The sequence below is a fragment of the Trichoplusia ni genome, chromosome 1 (assembly GCF_003590095.1).
Source record: "Trichoplusia ni isolate ovarian cell line Hi5 chromosome 1, tn1, whole genome shotgun sequence".
NCBI lineage: Eukaryota > Metazoa > Arthropoda > Insecta > Lepidoptera > Noctuidae > Trichoplusia > Trichoplusia ni.
This window is the reverse complement of record NC_039478.1, coordinates 12,588,938-12,610,919: the sequence shown is the minus strand read 5'-3', so window position 1 is coordinate 12,610,919 and position 21,982 is coordinate 12,588,938. Positions and strand designations below refer to the sequence as shown.

At 35.4% G+C, this 21,982-nt stretch overlaps 4 protein-coding genes across 6 annotated transcripts; 3 read left to right on the top strand and 1 right to left on the bottom strand.

Moving 5' to 3' along the window:
• The first annotated feature begins 6,092 nt into the window (after positions 1-6,092).
• On the top strand, positions 6,093-7,424 carry LOC113495151. The gene is made up of 2 exons (XM_026873762.1): positions 6,093-6,309; positions 7,012-7,424. The coding sequence occupies exons 1-2, from the start codon at positions 6,264-6,266 to the stop codon at positions 7,353-7,355; spliced, it is 390 nt and encodes a 129-aa protein (XP_026729563.1). The 5' UTR covers positions 6,093-6,263; the 3' UTR covers positions 7,356-7,424.
• Positions 7,425-7,487: 63 nt separating this feature from the next.
• Positions 7,488-10,023, top strand: LOC113495140. Of its 2 annotated transcripts, XM_026873754.1 has the most exons (5): positions 7,488-7,579; positions 8,185-8,621; positions 9,079-9,114; positions 9,217-9,343; positions 9,783-10,023. In XM_026873754.1, the coding sequence occupies exons 1-5, from the start codon at positions 7,573-7,575 to the stop codon at positions 9,893-9,895; spliced, it is 720 nt and encodes a 239-aa protein (XP_026729555.1). In that variant the 5' UTR covers positions 7,488-7,572; the 3' UTR covers positions 9,896-10,023. The 2 variants fall into 2 exon arrangements, with proteins under 2 accessions (XP_026729555.1, XP_026729550.1); XM_026873749.1 differs by having other exon boundaries at positions 7,488-8,621.
• A 408-nt stretch (positions 10,024-10,431) lies between these two features.
• On the bottom strand, positions 10,432-13,352 carry LOC113495134 (eukaryotic translation elongation factor 1 epsilon-1). 2 transcript variants are annotated; one of them, XR_003400699.1, is made up of 5 exons: positions 13,094-13,352; positions 12,836-13,021; positions 12,382-12,477; positions 11,492-11,832; positions 10,432-10,605 (listed from the first exon to the last, which is right to left on the bottom strand). XR_003400699.1 is itself a non-coding variant. In XM_026873738.1 (4 exons), the coding sequence occupies exons 1-4, from the start codon at positions 13,178-13,180 to the stop codon at positions 11,683-11,685; spliced, it is 519 nt and encodes a 172-aa protein (XP_026729539.1). In that variant the 5' UTR covers positions 13,181-13,352; the 3' UTR covers positions 10,432-11,682. The 2 variants fall into 2 exon arrangements, 1 of the variants encoding a protein (XP_026729539.1); XM_026873738.1 differs by having other exon boundaries at positions 10,432-11,832.
• Positions 13,353-13,573: 221 nt separating this feature from the next.
• LOC113500461 (solute carrier family 35 member F5) lies at positions 13,574-21,928 on the top strand. Its single transcript, XM_026881273.1, has 10 exons — positions 13,574-14,007; positions 14,098-14,232; positions 14,880-14,945; positions 15,100-15,192; positions 15,618-15,770; positions 16,807-16,989; positions 17,989-18,136; positions 18,658-18,817; positions 19,184-19,429; positions 20,121-21,928. Exons 1-10 carry the CDS (start codon positions 13,852-13,854, stop codon positions 20,188-20,190), a joined length of 1,410 nt encoding a protein of 469 aa, XP_026737074.1. The 5' UTR covers positions 13,574-13,851; the 3' UTR covers positions 20,191-21,928.
• Positions 21,929-21,982: the final 54 nt, after the last annotated feature.

Sequence of the window (21,982 nt, the reverse complement as noted above, 5' to 3'; positions counted from 1 at the left end):
AGGTACACAGGATACATTAGGTTTGGAGCATTGTGGGCCCTGTCGGGCATAACAAAAATAAGAATTTGGAGGAGGGCTATTAATAACATTTTCAGTTTTACAAATTAATAATAATATAGGTAAAGTATTTCTACAGTTCTTATCTACATTTGGTTTTGGTATTCATATCTACATTTCTATGAATTTAAATTATAAATATATTTTATTATTATTCTATATAAATTAACACTATTTATTTATTTCTGTTTTAATTATTTACTTTATCACTTAAATATTCTTTTATACTATAATAACATTTTTGGATGAGGAATTGTTTTAAATTGTTTATAAATATGTTACATTTTCTGGCTCTACCTGTAATGCTCCGTTTTGCTTACATGGTTGCAAAAACGATTTATTCCTCTTCGAAGTGTTGGTAGTTCCCTTTTTAGCTTTTTCAACGTCTAAATAATATATTACTCCTCCAGTTCGCAGTTTTCGCCATCCTGATGTGCGCTGTACTAGCGCTGGTTGGAGCCGGCAAAATTCCCGACTCCGTAGCCAAGAAGCTTGGAGTCGATCGGCCAGCTCGCAGCGCTGCCCCACAACCAGGATATGGACACGGATATGGTCATGGCTACGGACATGGCTACGGACACGGCTACGGACATGGCTACGGACACGGATACTACGGATAAGCCTGTTAATTGAACACGGTTTGGGTGAAGGTGCTGTGATTAAAATTAGTGGAATCTCGAGAATAAATTAAGTCTATATCCAAACTGTATGTTATTTTTTCATCCAATTACCTCAATTCTGACTGAATGTCAATTGCCAATCACGATACTATTACTAAATTATAAGGTAGTCCATGTCAGATCGATGTGAGACAATAAATCCATTCTACGTGCAATATACCCTATTAAATAAGGTTATTTGGTATCTGTTTATAAACTGGTGAAAAATAGTCCAAAAGTTCTCCTTCAAAAGGCTGAACCTATTTTTGTGTCTTTCTATGCCTATTGAGAAGTTCTGGGAGTAGTTAGTAGGGAGCTTTCGATTTTACACCCCTAAATTTCAACTAAAATACATGTAAACAACGTTCGCCAAGTCAACTAGTTTTAAACAATGTTGCAATGTTATGAATCACTGCCCTTGACAAAACATTGTAGTACAGAAAAAAAACTTTGTGTCACATACATACTTATATTCCGAGTTTTATTAGATACTAGCTTTCCCGGCGGACTTCGTACCGCCTTAGAGTCGATGATAATATTGCTGATTGTTTTTAAGTAATCATTTTAAGTTGTATATAGGTTGTAAATAAGAAACACATGATTTACTAATATTGCCGATTGAATTAGTTTTTTATGCTAATCGCGGCCCTTCAGCAAGATCGCAACCACCTTCATATACATCTACTGCAACTTAGAGCCAAACTCATGGGTGCTGCCAATAGATATCTAGTTTATTTTTGATTTTGACTACCATTCCCCGATTTAATGGTACCACCTTCATGTATTACTGCTACCTGCTCTACTGGTAATCCCCTCATGACTGCTACCTACTCTAAGGTCCCACCCTACTCTCACGCGTACAGTACCTGTTACCCAGCTATAACCCTCACTGCTCTACTGGTAATCCCTTCATGACTGCTACCTACTCTAAGGTCATGAAATACTACTATCTGATCTCCTGGTATCACCCTAATCAACTACGGCTACGTGCTCTCCTGGTACCGCCCTCGTGCTCCCCAGCTACAACCCTCATGAAATACTACTATCTGATCTCCTGGTATCACCCTATGGACAACAAAAGTTTTACATGTAATAAACAAATCAGCATTTATTGAAATGAAAGTATTCATTACACATATCGAGTTTTCATTGTTTTTAAGGTGTATTCTGTTTTCGGGACGGAAACAAATCCAACAAATCAAAAACCATGGCAATCGGTCCAGCCGTTCTCGAGTTATAAGTGTTGTAACAAACACGACTTTCTTATATATATATAGATAGAAGTAGTTTTTTTTAATATTGATTTCTTACAAATATCAAATTGTCATCCATACGTCATTACATAGCTGTCATTTGCGTTTTGTTATACCACGTTTTATAGTGACTGACGTTTCATGTCAAGTCACACGGGAACGCTGTCGAACGGGATAAAAAGTATCCTATGTCCGTCTCCTGGCTCTAAGCTACCTCCCGACCAATTTTCAGCCAAATCTGTTCTGCCGTTCTTGAGTTATAAGTGGTGTAACTAACACGACTTTCTTTTATATATATAGATAATTAGTTAACATCTTCAAAATGAGCGATGTCATAAATTAATAAGGCGGTAAAGTTTTTCCAATGTTGACTAGAGCTCAAATTGAGACACCACAGAGGTTAGGTGCACGCCAATAAACGGTCAAACAGTACACGTGAACTGAGAAAAAACATAAACAAAGAAAAAACACACAATGCCAAAAAATGTTCCGGAGACATTCGTTGGAAATAATAATAATAACATGAACCGTGAACTTTGCAAAAGTAGCTCGCCTTGAATCCGTCGAGGCGTCTTCAAAATCCGGAGTAATAATCGTAAATAAGTCAACAGGTTTTTCCGTACAGTGAAAGACTTCTGCACAAATATTGAATAAAAATTCTGTTTGAAATATATACTGCATTAGTTAGGTTTTTGAACTCAGTGATAAGTGCTCATTATACTTTCCTGGTTCTTTCTGATTTACCCACTGAATAAGAAAAAGTTCTATTAGTTTTTGCTAACATGACTAGACATGCCGTTATGCTTAAACCAAAACTGTGCGATAATTACGTGAGATTTACTAGTAAAAATTTGGTGTACGTATCACTTTTCAACACTTGTTAGCGTTTAAGAGCAAATATGCCTTTGCTTAGCAATGCGATATTTTATTCTATCTATTAACCCTATACCTAAGACAATATGTATATAAAACTTTCATATACATACAGTTACAGAACAAAGGGATAACAAAAAACATGGTCAACCGCGTCAGCTCTCGATTAACGACTCCGTTCTCCAAGTAATCCATCATTAAATAAGTCATTATTAATCCGACTCACAGAAGTTAATTAGTATAACAACTATAGAAAAATATTCTTTATACATTATCGGCCCTTCTGAAAGACACCGGACTTGTTAATATTATGACCATTCCGGTAGTGTTACAGGTTGTGTTGTGAGTGTTGTGGTTTCTTATTGCATTCCAACAGATTACTATCACACATGCGATCACATTTCTTGTACTAACATGTAATGGAACTCTAAAAACCTGTTCCGTGGTGATTCCCCGATCCCCGCTCAACTTGCTCCATTTGTTATTGTATCTTTATCTTGTTTGTCAAATACAATATGCTGACATTGGACTTGATTTTCTAGTTTATTTATTTGTTATAAATGCAGATAGTTCGTGAAGAACGGATGTTGTTTCAAATAACAACTTTATATTACAAAATAAATATGTGATGAGCTCAAAATTATTTAAAAACTTTTTTTCGATTTGAAAAATATTTTTCTGCTATATTATGTAACAAGGCTTGCGTATTCATTTATCTTTTTAAATGATCAAAGTTATGAGGTGTCTCGCCATATAATTTATACTACTACTTTAAATGGTGCCTGTTTTCCGAGAACCATCATTATTATTTTATTATACACAGATTTGACCAAAACAAAATGATTACTGCTTTTGTTTATCAGTTTCTTTGACTGCACATTTTTATCGAATAGTAATTTTCGTGTAGCTCTTTCGGACATTGCAAGCAAAAAATTAAATAATATTATGCAATTTTGTGACCTTCCATGGCCCGTGAGTAAAACTGGTTTTAATATAACATTAACATTTTATAATAAGAATAATTCAACATAACTAACTTAAGCGTATAGTTTTAAGTTAAATCATTAAAACAGCTGGATGTTAGCCTCAAACTTAGAATTACCTAAATCTAATAATTGATCCACTTATTTTTTCCTATAATAACCAACGAAATGTGTTTATGTATGCGTGATATGTATAAAAAAATGCATTCTACTATCCCAATCTAAACCGCCTATCGGCATTAAACTTCAAACAACTTAAAAGAAGAACAATTATAATACAAGGAAAACAACAAAATGATGTGCGTGTAAACTCGAATTATTAAAAAAAATAATATAGAGAGACTTAGAGATAGACACTGAGACTTTTCCAATTACTGTAAGACTCAATTCTTTACCAATAGTATCAAAATATTAAAAATATGATAAACGTAAATGTGTATCTCATTTAAACCTAATACGTATATCGATCAACATTTTTACGACTTAACAGGTTGGGTCTGGTTTTAAAATGTAACCTTCAAAATCACAATTTTGATTTTTTGTTCAATTTTCGCAAAAAAACCTGTTTCGTTTTTAATCATCGTTGGGACTTCTTTTCAAACCGGTAAGTGGCGATGGGTATATTTATAATAATTTATACGTTTAATTAATCATTAATTAAACGTATGAAAAGTAATTTAAAGTGATACACGGATTTGGTTAAAGGCTCTAATTAAAACACGTTGACGCATTGGTCGGTACCATACTATTTTGTTATAATGAAGTCGGCGTGAGAGTTTCACCTTTTTTGAGTTACCAAACAAAAACAGCATTTCATAAACCATATTTAAATACCAACCAACAATGTTATGCTTTTTTTACATCTACCTAAATTGTAAAGTCTGACATTTTGTTGTACCTTCCATATTTGAATTCATAATTATCGTATACAATGCCGGGATGGGGTCGTTCACTCGGCTATCACTTTCGTAAGGTGTCCTTGATCGAGGTTATAATATTTAGAGGTCATAGAGTGGGAGAAAGCTTTTCCCTTACATAACATTATGATACCTCAAAAAAAGGTTAGTTTGGTGCATTTCTTTGAGTAGTGCAGCTGCAATAGCAGAAAAAGCAGGCGGCCATGTTTGTAAGTTAATCTATCATTTTTTTTTTGTAGTTGCCGTTGTTTTTTCCTTCTCCCACTTGTTTTTTTATTAATAATATCTACAACGTGTTGTAAAGTTGAGATAATTGTACACGTTTTGGTCTCGAGATCGGAATTAAATTCATGTTATAAAAACGTCAATGATTTTTTATTGACTGCGAAATTTAATTAGTTATAATTTATTTTGTGTCGGATTTACAACTCAAACAGTATTTTTTTTTATTTAAGGTATGAGTCTTCGTTTCCAAATATCTTGGGTACTTAAAATCAAAATATTACTGATTAGGTAATACCCAGTAACATCATACAAAGCTATCCGTTTATTTAAATTTATATTTAAGTCGGGCGGTCTTAGCCTAAGTCCTCATTCGTTCCTTACACTCCATGTTTCACCTCCGGTTCCAATAAAAACCTTCTCCGTATCATCCTCACTTGGAACAATCCGGTTAAAAACTGTGTCCACATGCTAGGTTATTCATAAAAGAAACGCTAGTACACCTAAACATCATAAATTCAAAACGTATCAGGAAAACACATCGAAAGCATACTTAGTCATAGGTAATAATTTATAAATTTATCGGTGCTTGAGTATTTACTCCATTATCGTAATTACTATTCATAGACAGTACATTACTATAATAATGACAAACCGCAAGTTTATTCTAAGTAATAATTTTCTGTAACACATAATGAAACATCTACCACAATTAATTAAACAGATTTATAGTTATTAGCTTCTTGAAAGTTATTATAGAAGACGGATGCTAATGTTTTTTGTATTGAAACATTAAAATAAATCTCTTCTGGCGGTCCGTAGGTATTGTGCAAAAACTTATTTCCCATCAAACTATAACGTTATAACATAAAGATTGTTCTTCTTATAGAACTCTATGTTTACGAATAAAACTTCATTGTATTGTTCTAAACCAAAAGGCAAAAGCGTATCTTAGGGTTTTGTACAAATCACACTGAACATTTATTTTTATAGGTAGGTACAATACTACGTTAATTAATCATTAAAGCTGAAGAAGGGCCTTCCACAACCTCAAATCAAATCGTTTAACTTGTAGAAGCAAGGTCTATCGTCTTTAGTGCATAACCAATAACAACAAGACATCTTTAATCCTATTTCTTTTTCCAGTTTCAGATCGCTACATTATGGTGCGTATTCCTTTGTTTGGCGGACTCAGCGGTGTTGGATCCATCTCTCTATCTAACCCCAAGCCCGCCATTATTGGAATCCAGTCATGACATATCGGCAGGCGAGTTATGGAGTCAATCTGTGAGGAGTACAATGGCCCGGGAAGCAAAAGATCCTACGTCTCAAGATTTGGGAGAAAGTAAGTGTCTTCAGCCCTTATTACTGCAACGCAACTCAATGCAAGTCGACATTTCAAGTCTTAATTTTTAGGCACTTCCTTTACATTCTACTATTGGATTGATATTAGTTTTATATCGTCAAATTTTACGCTTTAAGTTTAAAAGAAATAGGGGTAAAACAGCAAGGGGCTATATTTTTGACATTACTTATAAGTGGGCGTATATACCTACAATGGAACCGTATCCCTCGATTATTATGTTCGTTTTGTGAGTTAATCGGTTATACTTAAATCCTAACATTAAATGTTTTTGCTTTACTACACCTATGTAACACTAAGTATTAGTTGCTCGATTATGATTCTATATTATTATCGAGATATAGCAATTATGTTTTTATGGATATAATTTATACCCGCTAACAGAGTTGATACATAGTGTTAAGTTCATGAGTATGTCTTATTATCAAATAAAAAAAGCTTTGTTTATACTGAGGTACCCATGATATAATAATTATGGTTAAATATGTTAATCGAAATAAGCCTATTTTTATCTTAACATTATTTAACGTCTATGTATAATAATTATAACTATATACTACCTACTTGCCAATAGAGCCCATACAAATTTTCTTTTCGACTTTGTTTCGAAGTTTTTGCATGAAACAGGAACAAACATCACTATAACAAATTTTTGAAATTAAAATATTTATTTTACTTTTTCAGAACCAACAACAAAACGAAAACCACAACCAATGGAGAAAGCTAAATTTTTTTGGCCTTCATTTAGTTCTCCAGAGTACAGAGTAGGCACAGGAAACATTCAAGTGCCTTTAACATTCAGCCTTTCGGGATTGTACGGGAAATATTCGCCGGGTGCTGCCGGAGGTGTGATTGGAAGCTCTTATGGAACTGTATCTGACGTTGGAAGCAGCATGGTGACGTCATTAGCTGGAAGTGGCTATGGCAAGTATCGAACTTACGCTGGACTCCGAATCTATGGCGGAGAGAATGGGCCCGCTTGGAGCGGCTGGGGTAATGGCAAGTGGGGTAACTATGGAAAAGGATAACTTTTAAGCGAATTTTTTTTTTGTGATTCTTGGATTGATTATTTATTACTATTAAAATTGCGTGGGAAATATTTGTATTTTTATTCATAACCAGTACTTTACAATGTGAGTTCATAAACTTCTTAGCTAACTAGATTTCAATCCATTTCACTGTCTTGGAAATGTGGTAGTAGTTAACGTTGAATACACGTGGACGCTTTAGTAAATGTTCTACTAAATGATAGGTGAGGTTAAATGCTATAATTATTATAAACTGTAGATGATGTCAGTTCAAATAATATCCTCCAAGCAGAAATGAGCACAAGGAAAACCCAAAGAAACCTCAATTAACACAGCTGAGCACCCATACAACATACTCCTCTGTACAAAATTACTGAATAGCTATTTAGGTGAATACATATTAGTAGATATGTATAATACTTTAACAATAATTAATGGCCAACTAATTCACCATTTCCATCTAACTATGATATCATACAGGAATACAATGCTGTTTTTATATTCCTGCCGGTAGTAGCAGATTTTCGCATTGTATTCAAGAACCCAATTGTTGTCAATGTTGCAATGAAAAGATCTCACAGGAGTTACAACTCCCTGTGACAGGCACATGTCAAGTATAATTATCGAGCTTCCTGTGCATTTACTGTAATATGCGACTCTTAACTCATGATAATGCAATTTACAGAAAGGGATAAGGTCTACACATAGATAGCACCATCTCTTTTTTAATCAGGACTCCTATCTTTTACCTTTCATAATATGGCCCATGATTTGATTTAAATGCACGTCTGTGGTTCTGATTTTCATTTCGTCACAATGGTGGGTGCAGCGCTACTGGCAGCACTCCTGCCCGCGTTCGTCGCCTGCGCCGGAGAAGGAAACATACGCTTACTGGAAGATGAAATAGCTATTGCTTTGAAAGCCTGCTCGTTTCCTGACGATACTATTTCAAAGGAACCAGTTGCCAAAGCTCGCCAACGCCGCTCTGATGACACAAATGATGATTCTCCTCGAATTGATGACACTACCAAGGAGGGAAGTCGCTATAGCCATGAAAGACGAAAATCAAATGATAGCGGAGACGAGATGCAAGTTATAAACGCTACGGAGAATGATTACGATGGCTATGGATCTGGTAATATGGGAGAAAAGTTGTTGACCTCAGTACCTCGGCCAGCCTCCAGTTCTGGAGAAAATTCTATGAACGTGAACTCCAACAGAACTAAACGAAGCGAACCGCTAGTAAACAAACCCGATACGGATCAGGTACGACAACATGAAAGGAAATTTCAATATTTCAGTATCTAACCTCACGAACCAGTCTATGCACAATTCACATAATTCTAGAACTTAGGAGTATTTTCCTGGTTCTTGTCTGTTAGATAATAGGTACATAGCATAGCATAGATTTACGTTCCCGAACTACGATGCCCTACTCATTTAATTATTTATTTTACACCGTTAATTTATAACTGCCACTTTATTGCGACACATGAATAAGCCTCTACAGATCATTAATTATTTTTAACTTAGACATTAAGCATCGAACATCTGGTTTTCCCGCCGCGCAGCCTCGAAGAGGTCAACTTACCAATTTAATTAGATCTTTAAGGATCCCAACAGCACCTTAGTAAATTCTTTACCCTGGAACTTAGTCACGTGTCTAAATATGTCTGTCTTTCTAGATACGAATAAATTATTTAAAGAATATTGTATTTTCCAGTGTCTCAGCCAATGTGTGTTCGCTAATTTGCAAGTGGTGAGTGTTTTATGTATCTTTCTTGACTAGAAATGACTTGCTAAAAGTTTTTATACAAAGATGTTTACATGGCATTGTTAAATTATGAATCATTTGACCTAGGTGGATTCTCGAGGGATCCCCCGCGAGGCTGAGCTGTGGAATAAAGTACAATCGGCTGTTACGTCACAACAGTCGCGCTCTGCACTTCACGATCAGATACGGGCCTGCTTCCAGGAGTTACAATCAGGTACCTACACACGTATTTGTACCCTCTACCATTCAACCAACCTTTATAGTTCATCAGCTAGCTGTTGCCAGTGGACCCGCCTGCTACAAATCGAAAATGATCCCACGGGAACATAATATCGGGATAAAAACTGTCCTTTGTGTTTGTCCTGGTTATAAACTATCTGTGTAACAAGTTTCATCCAAGTCCGTTCAGTGGTTTTAGGGTGAAAGAGGAACAAACATTCATACGTACAAACTTTTGCGTTTCTAATATAATATTAGTAGGACCTGCCAAAATAAATCCCAATCTCATACTTCCCAATCAATCACAACACAAAATACCATAATAAACCAGTAACAAGTTATTTCATTTCATTTATCCATTGGCAGCAATTTCGCCAAGTGCCGAGTCAAGGTAGTGTTATAATATCCATTATCTATCATTTATTTAATTTCAGAGGCTGAAGACAACGGCTGTTCTTATTCCAACAAATTGGAACGATGCCTGATGCTTCGATTCGCTGATCGTAAAACAGACGGCCAAGGAACCACTCAGAAGCCAACCACTTAAATTGCAATATCTCATCTGAACGGCGACTCCAAAACGAAATTTGCATATAAACTATACTTAATTACTCACATGTTATTACCGTAGATTTATTAGTTAATAAAGCAAATCAGAAGAAAATCTGAACCATATTTGCTGACTTTTATTTGGTTTACTAGCTGTTGCCCGCGACTTCGTCCCCGTGGGTAGAAGATATAAGTTATGATTTATACCTGCCCTATTTTTTTCACATTTTCCTTTGTATCTTCGCTCCTATTAGTCGCAGCGTGATGGTTTATACCCTAAAGCCTTCCGCGATTAATGGTCTATTCAACACAAAAAGAATTTTTCAAATTGGACCAGTAGTTCCTGAGATTAGCGCGTTCAAACAAACAAACTCTTCAGCTTTATATATTAGTAAGTATATAGAGTATAGATTTGCCATGTTACCCATTACACACGAGCTTCCTTCACACACAAACTGTATGTATATTAAAGGAGTTTTTATATCAACTATATCAATACATTTTTTTTAAGTAAACAAAATAAAACTGTATTCCGTTAACGAAAACTATCTATTTATTGAGTTACAAATAGAGTACGACAGGGTATCCGGGGTGTGAAAGAGGTTGAGGAAAGAACAAGACGGCATCATTTAAGCTGGCGTTCTGCAACTGATGCGGAAGTATCTGCGTAGGTAGCGGTGGCAAGCCTTTATTCTTTGGGCTCGCTGACTGTAAACATGTTAAATTTAGTAAATGCATAACATTCACACTATAGTAGATACGCCGTAAGATGATATGCGTGGCAGATAATACTTGACAATCGTAGTGAAGTTGCCTAACGAACATTAATCAATTCTATAATTTATTTAATACTTTATTGCTATAATTTATACTTTGTTAAGCATAAACCCCCGAGCGCCCCTTATTTTTTTTAGTTTTCCGGGGTGAAACGCTACTGACCCAACCCAAGTCGAGGGCATGGCGTGGGGATATGTCGGACTTCCACCGACTAAAAACACCCCGGGCCCCTACTACTGCCTGAGCCAAGCATCGATGGCGCATGCTCCTTTGGTGTTTTCTATTCACGCAAGCGATTACGGGCAGAGGCACTTAGAGCCAGCCAAAACGTTTCGTTCAGCCACTTGACTTATTTCTGTCATTTTCCTACACTGGAGATTTTTCTATCGATCCTCACGATTGTGGAATGTAACTTGAATAGTAGGCTGAAAAGTAAAATGGATTTGGATGAAGTTTTACGCTTCCACTAGATTGGCTCGCAAGCTACTTTTTACCCGATAAGGCCTTCGAGACATACAAATTCCAATTATTTTCTTACAATGACTGATTGTTTACTCATTTAAAACATGAACAAGCATCACAGCGCCATCTTCAAACATTGTGACACAATTTTAAAAATGGCAGCTTTAGTACTGTGATGCCTATTTCCAGTTTTGTCGATTTGTATTTTTTTTTTAAACTAGGCCAGGTAAGGTTGTGAAGAGAACATATAAAAAATAAGTTTTTACGGTACATTATATTGACATACATAAAACATAAATTAATTATATGCATAATTAAACCATTGCAAAAATAAGTACTTAAACCAGTTACTTACACTAAGCAAGAGCAAACAATTAGCAACATAAATAAATAAAAATTTGAACTTGTTGAACACAATCATTATGAAGGGTTTCCAATAATGTTAATACTTTTTACAGTCTTCATTATTTTATGTTGGCAATCAAATGTTCAATTAAGAGTTTTAATTGTTCCTCCATTAATTTGGTCATAATAGCAAATTGTTGGTTAATGTACTGCAGGAGCTAATATTGAGAGATTGAGAGTGTTTAGTGGAAGCGGTTTCTGGTTTGAGCACACTCGGGGCTGAGCTTGGATATGCCTTGTCCACCTGCAGACGTTGATTAATGATTCTTGTTCGGAAACTGTCAGCCGCTCCTGTAATAGTGAAATATAAAATTAATCAATTATTCAGTTAGAATTTTAAATTATTAGACATAGAAATTCTTGTTTCAATGTGTATCATGAGAGATATAGCCAGAATATAAAGTTTTTAATGTTTTGTAATTTTGATCAATGAACCATGTAGGATGACATAATTAAACTTCATGATAAAAGTTTTAAGCATAACATTTTTTTTTTACTTGGTTGAAAGATGCTTTTTATCAGTTATGAACTTAACAAGATGTTTTCATAATATTCTTATCTTAATGTATTTATAGACAATTACATTGTTTATAAGTTCAAGTGCAATGTTTCTCAGGAGTTACTGCATCTTTTCCCATTACAGCCAGAGTACATAGGTAGCAATCTAGAGTGTGTTATTTTGCAGTTTTTTTGATAAGCTGTTTTGTCTTCTTCTTACCACAGCTTTTAAGCAGACCATGCAGAACAATATTACTTATATCTCTGTGTCTACTTTAAACAATTTCAAAGAATGCTCTGTACAAGCACATAGTAACTCATAGAAATACTAGCTATACTTACAATCATAGGGTAAAGTACATAATAGCATGCAATATCAGTCACATCCAAATGTTGTCCAGTCAAGTATGTGTTCTTTTCTAATGCTTTGTTAATACCCTGAAAAGTTTAAAACACATATTGTACATAAGCAATAATAGTATCCTATTTACACTTAGATCTCAATGATGATATGAAATGTAAGGTACATTTCATATCATTATGGTATTTTAAGTAGCCTTATAAATAGTTAAACTCATCTGTGCATGCAGCTCTTTGCATACTGGTGGTTGACAGTCATTGACTATTATTAAAACTTAATTTGCTAGACAGTTTTCATTCTCATTGCACAGTGCACAAAGATGAGTGAAATTCACTTGACTTAGATAGTCAATGATGGTTTAAACACCAATCTTTTATAATGACTTCAATTAAATCTTAAAATTAACCAATAAATTAAAGTTTTAATGAATTTTACCTGCAGAAATCCTTTAGCAAAGGCAGGGTTGGATGCTGCCTGGTTGGCATACATCGCTATGTGTTCCAGCCACTGATAACTAAGGAGCAACTGTTCTTGACTCGCATTTTTGCCGTTTCCAGCTAAACGTAATACTATACTAGTAAAGCCTTCAATGCTTTCCTTGTTTATAACTGTAGTCAAAACCTACAAAAAAAGCATGTATTAGCACTTGAACTTGAATGTTATATGACCTAACCTTTTATTGGATTAATTTACCTTATCGGTAGAGTAACATATGGTACCGACCGGTACATTGTAATATCTACCGATTTGTTTGATGACGTCTATATTACAGGCGCTCATGGTTTTTAAAATTATTTTCACAATATAAGTTTGAGAATATCTAATAGAAAAAATCTTAAAGTACAATCGCTTAATGGTTTCTTGGTTTCAGGTTATTTGAAATATATTATCACAACACAAATCTGACGTTTTAGACAAAGCCATCAAATTTCATTCAAGTTCATTCACAATTCTTGAAGATTATTCACAAAGACGTGTCTACACTAGAGTATAATATAATGTCTTTGGTCTACACAGCACAGCCTTCTGGTATTTAGAGATGTTCTCAATTATTATTTATTCAAATTAAATATATTTTTGTGTGATAAATAACAAGAGTTTCTTTTTAACATTCACTACAACGACAGACAGAAGTTTTACATTGACCCCCGTTAATTTCTTTTTTGATGTAAGCAACATTACCCGTAGGCTAATCAGCCATTGAAATAGTTGTTGATATTGGTTTGATTGAGTGTTCGATCTTCTTTCATTGTGTTGAAATTTCGTTGCTAAAAACTGAACAATAAATTAAAAACAAAACAAGTTTTATTCAATACCACGAGTTACAGTGCTTCGTTTAAGTAAATTATCAAAACGATTATGTTACTTTAAAATAGAGAAAAAAGAACCTAAGATCAATTCAATGTAATTCAAATAATTTACTTGGTTGCCGAATTTTTGTATTCGCCTTCATGTTGACTTTATGCCACAATTATTTTCGTGTTACTAACAACAACAAAAACAGTAAAGATGTGGTCCAACGCTTCAACAAGAGAAAGTTTGCGTTCGGCGTTTTTATACTGTTGTTGGTCGTTGTATTGTGGGTGGTATCCTCAGAGATGACAAAAGTAAGTAAAAACAGCCTTCATCCTTTCCCGAATGTAATAAACTATGGAGCTGCGGATATATCCTAACACTTGTCTTGTTTTTGTTTACAGTACTTGTACATAGAGAAACACATAGAAAGACCATTCTTAGTTACCTATGTAAGGAGTTCACTGCTGTTTATTTACCTTTTAGTACTATGTTTCACACCTCCGACCAGGGATCCTTGTCAACCTGCTGACTACACTGTAAGTTTACCAAAGCTAACCTCTTCTGTCAACAAAATGATCTTAATAAATTACTTAATATCTTATTGATAATTGTGGAAACATGCAAGTCAAGTTTAGGGTTATTGGAATATCCTCAATGTATAGAAGAGGCTGTTAGAATCTAATTAGTGTTTGTTATTTAATTAGCAATCACAAAATTATGTAACTTATCACTCAAAACCATAACCGAACAGCCAAATATGTAATCAAATTATCTGTGGACAGAGACAAAACAAACATTATTTCTTTTAAAATGTGCAGTACTTATACATATACTGCATTGCATGGTTCAACCATTTGTATTAATGATTCTTTGATTAATTATCTCTCAATTGATTGTGGGTTTCCTTGTTTTGAGTGATGTTTCTAGACCAGTTTGCCTCCACAATACAGTGATTCACAGATTTTATCTATTCACATAATAAAAATATAATGTTTGTAATGCATATTAGTAAAATACTAATTAAAGCAATAGGGGGACTGGAAGAATGGAAGTGCATTCGTTATTTTTCAAACACTAATATAAAAATGGTTGTAGACTGCTGAAATAAAATAAAAACACATAAAATTATGTATATAAGTGCAATGAGATTAGAAGTTCCACTTAATACACTTATCTTTTTCAGCAATTATTAGAAGCTACGGCTGAAACAGATGATGAAAACTATTTTAATGAAGCAACAAGCAGTCTTGTGAGTATGAAATATTCAACACCAATACCCCATTTCATATGTGCTAATGTTAAAAGAACAGGAATTTTACCTATAACCTCTTAAGTTTCACTTTTAAAGTGCCACAAATGACATGGAAAAGACCTGAAATATGATACAATAATCCATTTTTTAGGGAGACTCTACCTTTGTACCTGTGCGAGCAGGAGAAACAACGGACAGTGATGACGCAGCGCCAAGAGCTGTCCGATTTAACAAAGTGGCTGAGGTAATTCTAATTGTATTTACTAAGAAACAGTTTTTTTTTACATCTGGTGGAATAATGATGTGTAATTTAAGTTTCTTGTCTAAGGAATATGCTTAACTGACATTGGCTACTTTTGTTTTGACGTTTTTTTTTAAATGGTTGGCTATATTTTACTGGATTCGAAATCAATATAACATTTGACTCAAATCATAAATCCAGTTCAAGGAGGAGATGATAAGGAAACTGTGAAGGCCTTGAGGTACCTTATGTTATGATACTGCATCTAACATCAATGACTACAGTTAACAAGCACTAACACTAGAGATTGATTTTACTATCATTTACCTGTGCCTGTGTGTCTACAATACAAATTGAAATATTTGATAGCTAACATACATTTTACATAAATATTTACAAAGTTTATAGCATAATTGTATGTGACATAGGTGCGAGTAATGTCAGCGGCAATGGCCAGCGAAGCTCTACTGGCGCGGCTGTCGTGGGCGGCGTCAGTGCGGGCCACGGAGCACGCGCAGCGCCGGGCGGCGGCCGCGGCCACCAGGCGCCATCTCAGGCTGGCGCTACTGTTCTGTGTACCTGTGAGTACAGATATTAAATAAGTAATTTATTGTTTTATATACTCATCACAGTAGGTTTTATCACATAGGTGAGTAAGGGACTGGTGCCTGATACAGGTGTAAAATAGAAACCTGAGGTACAGGTCACCAGAGAAATGTAATAATTTTGTTTCTGTACCGTCACACCGGTTTTTCTCGTAAAATAGTGTCTATTTTGGAAAATCACCACTTCCATTTACATTCATTTACTTCCATACAGCATGTATTATTTAAAACAACTATAAAGTATAGCATGTCGTAAAACCTTAAAAAAAATAACAATGTCATAAATGTCAACGACCGTTTACAATAAAGAAGTGCTAACGATTTTGTTAAATCAAAAAAGTGTATACGATTACCCACACCCACTTCCAAACCAACTAGCTCCGTCCATATTTTCAAAACTGGCGCAATAGGCTGAACCCTATACCATTTGAATAAATCATAGGTCATAAAACTAGCATAACAAAAGGATTCGCATTCATTACTGTCTGAACTCAGTGACATTGTTCAGCCGCCAGCGCTTCTTTTTAGGAAGTCAATTTGTCGACTAATATAGGTATGAAATAGTGTAATACTAAACTATTATGCTTGAACCGTACATTTTCGGTACAATAAATATTAATACAAAATTAATGTTGAAACTTTAACTGTGTCTGAGTAATTACTTGCAAATATTCACTATTCGTTACACCTATAAACCATTAAAAATTAAATTAGTAATTGTGGTAGCAATCGATATGTTACGCATTAAATACTAAAGTCTAGATATAATAGTTAGACATTTAGGTCATTCTGATTACATTTATTGTATGTACTAAACATGTTAACTTTATCCTTTATTAAAGTTATTACGATAGGTATTCCTCAGTGTATCACAAATGATTATTTGACAGCATTATTATAAAAAAAAAACAATATTTTTTTCGCCTACATTATGTACTTTGCTTGCTGAATCACCCTTTCTCATATGGGTCAGTTAAGATTAAAAACTCCTTTAACACAACCTTTTTTCCAGTGGTTCATATCAAACTACCTATACCGGCTGAGCCTCCTCCACACGTCGTCTGGCTCCGCCACGATATACACGTCGACGGCGGGTGCGTTCGCTCTCTCCCTCGGCGCCATATTCGCACAAGTACCCAACGACCGGTTCACCTTGTCTAAATGTATTGCTGTCTTACTCACCGCAGCTGGACTGGTAAGTTAACTCTAACATCTGATATCATTTGAAGACGTTCTTGATCTAGGCTATTGATCGATAACATGTTTGTGAAGTGCGCGGGCTCTTACAGGCATCATGAGACAAGTGCCGTATTTTTTCCCATATTGCAACAATCAATATCTTCTATTCATCTATTGAGAAATAATTCAATAATAAAATGAGAAGTGGAAAAGGTCTAAATCGGGAGGGGGTTCATGACGTCACTAGCCAGCATGGACCATATAAAATTACAATATTTATTTACGTAGAGAGTCCTTACTGCATTTAACTGCTTAAAATATTTGCCTAACATTTATATTATTATATCGTCCAAGAGGCATGAGACAGCCAAAAGAGATTTTAAAATTTTCATACCTCGTTAACTTTGTGGGATTTTGACAAATAATTAAGTAATGCAGTGCTTATCAACCTTTCATAAACCAGGGGCTAGTAGATATGTAGGCTTGTTAAAACAATTTGTGTGTTTATATGACTCTTATCTGATAACTATCTCGTGTAGATAGAACTCGACCTTATTGTTTTGATAGCTGTGAAATTTTGCGATATACAGGTTTTGTAAAAGCTATAGTTAGCTATACATAGAAGAAAAAGAGTGGAGGAAGTAAACATTTTCAAGAGTATCTATATTATTTAGACTATCCGTATACATTTACTGCGGATGGCCGACTGGTTAAAGTCACCACGCCAAAACTACTGTGCGCATCGTGTCGCGGGTTCGATCCCCGCATACGACAAGTATTTGTGAGATCCAAGAATGCTTGCTCCAAGTCTGGGTGTCTTTGTGCATGCGATGTATATGTTTGTGAAACCCTCCGCGACACAAGGATTAGATTCTTTACTGCGGGAGTCGTTTAAAGAAAAACATTGCCTGAACTATGAAGACAGTCGTCTGGGGAAGCAATTTCCTGCATATAGTAGATATAAGATGACCTCATAGTAAAAACTCTAAAAGCGTATACTTACAAAATTTTACAGGTGGTATTGGGTATAGCAGAAAGTCATCAAACAAATTGGATAGCAGTATTAGCCGCACTTGGATCAGCGCTGTGCTACGCAGTACATCTGCTTCTATTCAGACAAGCATTAAGAAGCGGTGACGATATTAATTCTTCTCTGCTTGTTGGTAAGTACAATGCTTATTATATTTTTATCTCACTTATCGAAATTAATGTCCAGATTTCAAACATATATCTTGTTAATGTCCTGCACACAATAGACTATTATTTATAATATTAGTTATGTCTTGAAATTCAAAGCACATTCTTCATGAATATCATATTTCTTTGTAATTACTTCTTAACTATCATAACCTTTTTTGTACACTATACGTAATAATATATAAAATAGGTACATTATTAAAAAAAAATAAGTACATGTTCTGGAACAGCACAATCAGGAGCAAAAAAAAAAGTTTCTTGCAAAGGGATTATACAGTACTACAAGATGTGACATCGTGCGAGACATTTTACAACGACGTGACGTCATATATCCCCACCAACGACCTACTTTTATACTTATTCAATCTTAGCACTAATCTCTCCTTGCATTTATAATGTGTTATATCAATACTTCTTCAATCTCAGCATTAAACCCTCTTGACCCCATTCAAAATAATCATGTATTAACATAACATTATCTCTTTAGGTCTGGTGGGATGTGCATGCGGCTGCCTGACGTGGGTGGTTGGCGGCGTGCTGGCGGCCACAGGGGTTGAGCGCGCGGAACTGCCGCCGCCAAGGCAATGGAGCTGGCTGTTGCTGGATGCAGCCCTCGGACCTATACTTATTGACTCGCTGTGGCTCTGGTAATTAATGTTAATTAGATTTTTCATTTTAGAAGTTTGTAGAGTTAGCTTGAATTGCTGTACATGGCAGTGTTATAAGTGAAACTGTTACTTATTGTAAATAATTTGAGTGTGCATTGTAAGTAGCGTGATTTTGACTCAGGTCATCATTCTCATAGCATAGTATTCAAATAATCAACTTTTATCAGTGTTAATAATGTTTGATTGCGGATTGCACACAAGTATATCCTTAAAAAAGAAAGAAAAGAAAATCGACCAAACCAATCTCACTTAAATACCTTCATATTTAATGTTCCCGAATCAGAATCGACAGCTTTGGTATCAAAGAGATTTTCTACAATGTATCTGATTGTCGTGATGGTGCAGGGGCCGGTCGCTGACGTCCCCGGGCGCGGCGACGGGCATGCTGGCGCTGGGCGTGCCGCTGTCGCTGTGCGCGGAGGCGTGGCGCGGCGAGGCGGCGGGCGGCGGCGGCGGCGGCGCGGGCGCGTGGCGCGCGCTGGGCGCCGCGCTGGCCGCCGCGGGCTGGGCCGCCGCCGCCGCGCATCTGCCGCGCGACCACGCGCTGCTCACCTGCCTCACCGACCGACTGCGCGCCGCCGAGGGGTTCACGTCTGTATCACTCCTACATACACATTATATACTTACCGGCACCGATCTGGAGCGCTCGGCGGAAGAGTGGGGATCGCTTTGCGCATCGTAACATAAATCGCCAGTCAATTGAATTGGCCGGATGCGTACTCGTCGTCTTAAGGTGTCAGTTGCAAACACCAAAGAACGAATCATGCGTGACGGCTATGACAAGATGCGCCGCGGTCCAATCACTACACTAGTCCGCCCCGCGCTTCACTTCATACCGCAAAAGGGACCCAAAAAATCACATCTGCGCAGGTAAAGGTCAGCGCTCAAGATCCGTGCCGGTAACTATACCATATATGCAGAGCCACATAAAAGACGACGAAAATCGTATTTCGTCCCTTAAATAATCGATTAAGTCAACTTCTCAAAAAAAACTACCTTTCGACATTCACGAAAATTAATTTTATTTTTAGATCTGAGTCCTCATTTTCTTCGTTAAATTTCTGTATTATTCAGTTAATATATCGTTTAAAAATCTTAATCCTTTTATATTTTAACGTAACATCATAAGCTATTAATTGATTGTTGTTGTCTTAAAACTTATGAATCATACCCACTGCATTATTAGTATTTTATCAAAAGAAAACACAATAAAAAAAAATCAATCAATATAAATGTTATCAGTTAAAACTGTACATTAACTTTATTTATCTTGCTTGTGCAGAGTGATAAGAAATATGCCCGATTTGGACGAGCAGTCGGAGGCGCTGATGTCATCGGAGGAGCCTACGTAGCGCTACACCGCACACAACTCTTGCTACGAGAGGTACCACTACAAAGTCTGAGCTGTAGCTGCTACACTGCTACGCCGCATGTACTATAAGACACACGAGTTTGGTTGCCAAACTCGTTACTTCAACCATTCCGTATGGCAACTATTTATTAGTTTATCTTAGGTTCATCACAACACATACGCTTCGCCCCGCGGTCGGGCCCGTATGACTTGTACGTGTGATCTAGATCAATTATATTTTCACTTACAAAGCTTGATTACCGTATTTAGAATAAGTGAGTATAAAGTTTATATTATTTTAAACGGCGAACGACTCTCACGTGGTATTCTGGTAATGCACGTTATTTGATTCCTGAGTATTTTTGATGTGAAGCTAGTCGGGTGTCAACTTATTAAATAAATGCACCCTCAAGTATTTGTGTGGGCACACCTTATTTCGCCTAGTCTAATTTACATTAATATTAATTAAAACTAGTAAACTATTAGGTGTGTTAACCGTTAACTTTGTAAAATTATTTATAATTTTCCTAAATTTAAAAATAATGTGTGAAGAGTTAAGGTAATATGTAACAATTGTATAAAAGATCTTGAAATTAAAAATTTATACAAAATACATTGTAAATTGTACATTGAACATAACAGTAGCTACTTGTGTTGTTATATCTTATAACAATAAGTATTCATTAACTAAGTAAACTAAAATGAATTATCAGACAAAAGTCCTAATCATCTGTACCTATTGAGTCCATATATTTCCTATAAATAACTATCATAAGGGATGTTTTATTTATTCACTAGCTGTGCCTTTGATCTCTATATTCTTTAGGGGTAAAACAATTAAGGGCTTACTACACAGAAATATTATAGTCGGACCAGTACAAACGTACGAACTGAGCCTTAAACCATATTTATTCAAACCTTCGTTTACATGCACAGGCGTTTGAGGAAAGCGCTAGAAAATCTAGAAATGCGTGTAACAATTAAAAATAAATTGACGTTACGATAAGAAACTCGATAACTGGTAATGAAGAATGAGGTCCATGCGAGAGGTCTTATCACATACCGACCGTAACTTTACAATTTATAAAGCCATCATTCGCGCAGTTAGTACTTAAAAATGGGCATTTACTCTCCTATTAATATGTACTAACTATAAATGCTCACTTTACATTACGCCTTATAACACCGGCCAGTACCTACCTTAAGACTATATATGACTACTGACTCAGTTCACACGATTTTAAGGTCCCAACTATAATTTGAAAACTTGTATGTAACAGTGTGTACAGTACTTAACTGACAAGTCTTTAGCTATTATCATGATATTATGTATATTTGCATTTAAATGACGATCAAATTTTTCATTGGAATTAATAAATTAATATATCATTGTTGTTAGTGTTTTGATGTTGAATCCAGATATTGTGTCGTTGTTTTGACTTTTATTCATTTTTGTTTCTGTTTTCTTGGCTTGACCTAACTAATATTAATAATTTCGACTTGACTGGAGAACTAGTTGATTTTTTAGCTGAATTAATTTATTTTTAGTAAGTTCATTATATTACTCTATCTATATTTGTTTTGTGAACTATGTAAATAGATGTCACTAACTGCTGTATCTTATTATATAAACTATTTACCTGTTGTATATTGTGTTATGATTATAATTGACACAGTATTATGTAAGTGAATTATTTTGTGTTATGAAAGTAGTAGCAATAGATTTTATATACATATTACTATTTGTTTTATTTATATTTGTGAACCTCGTGGTCAAAATGTTTCTATAGCTT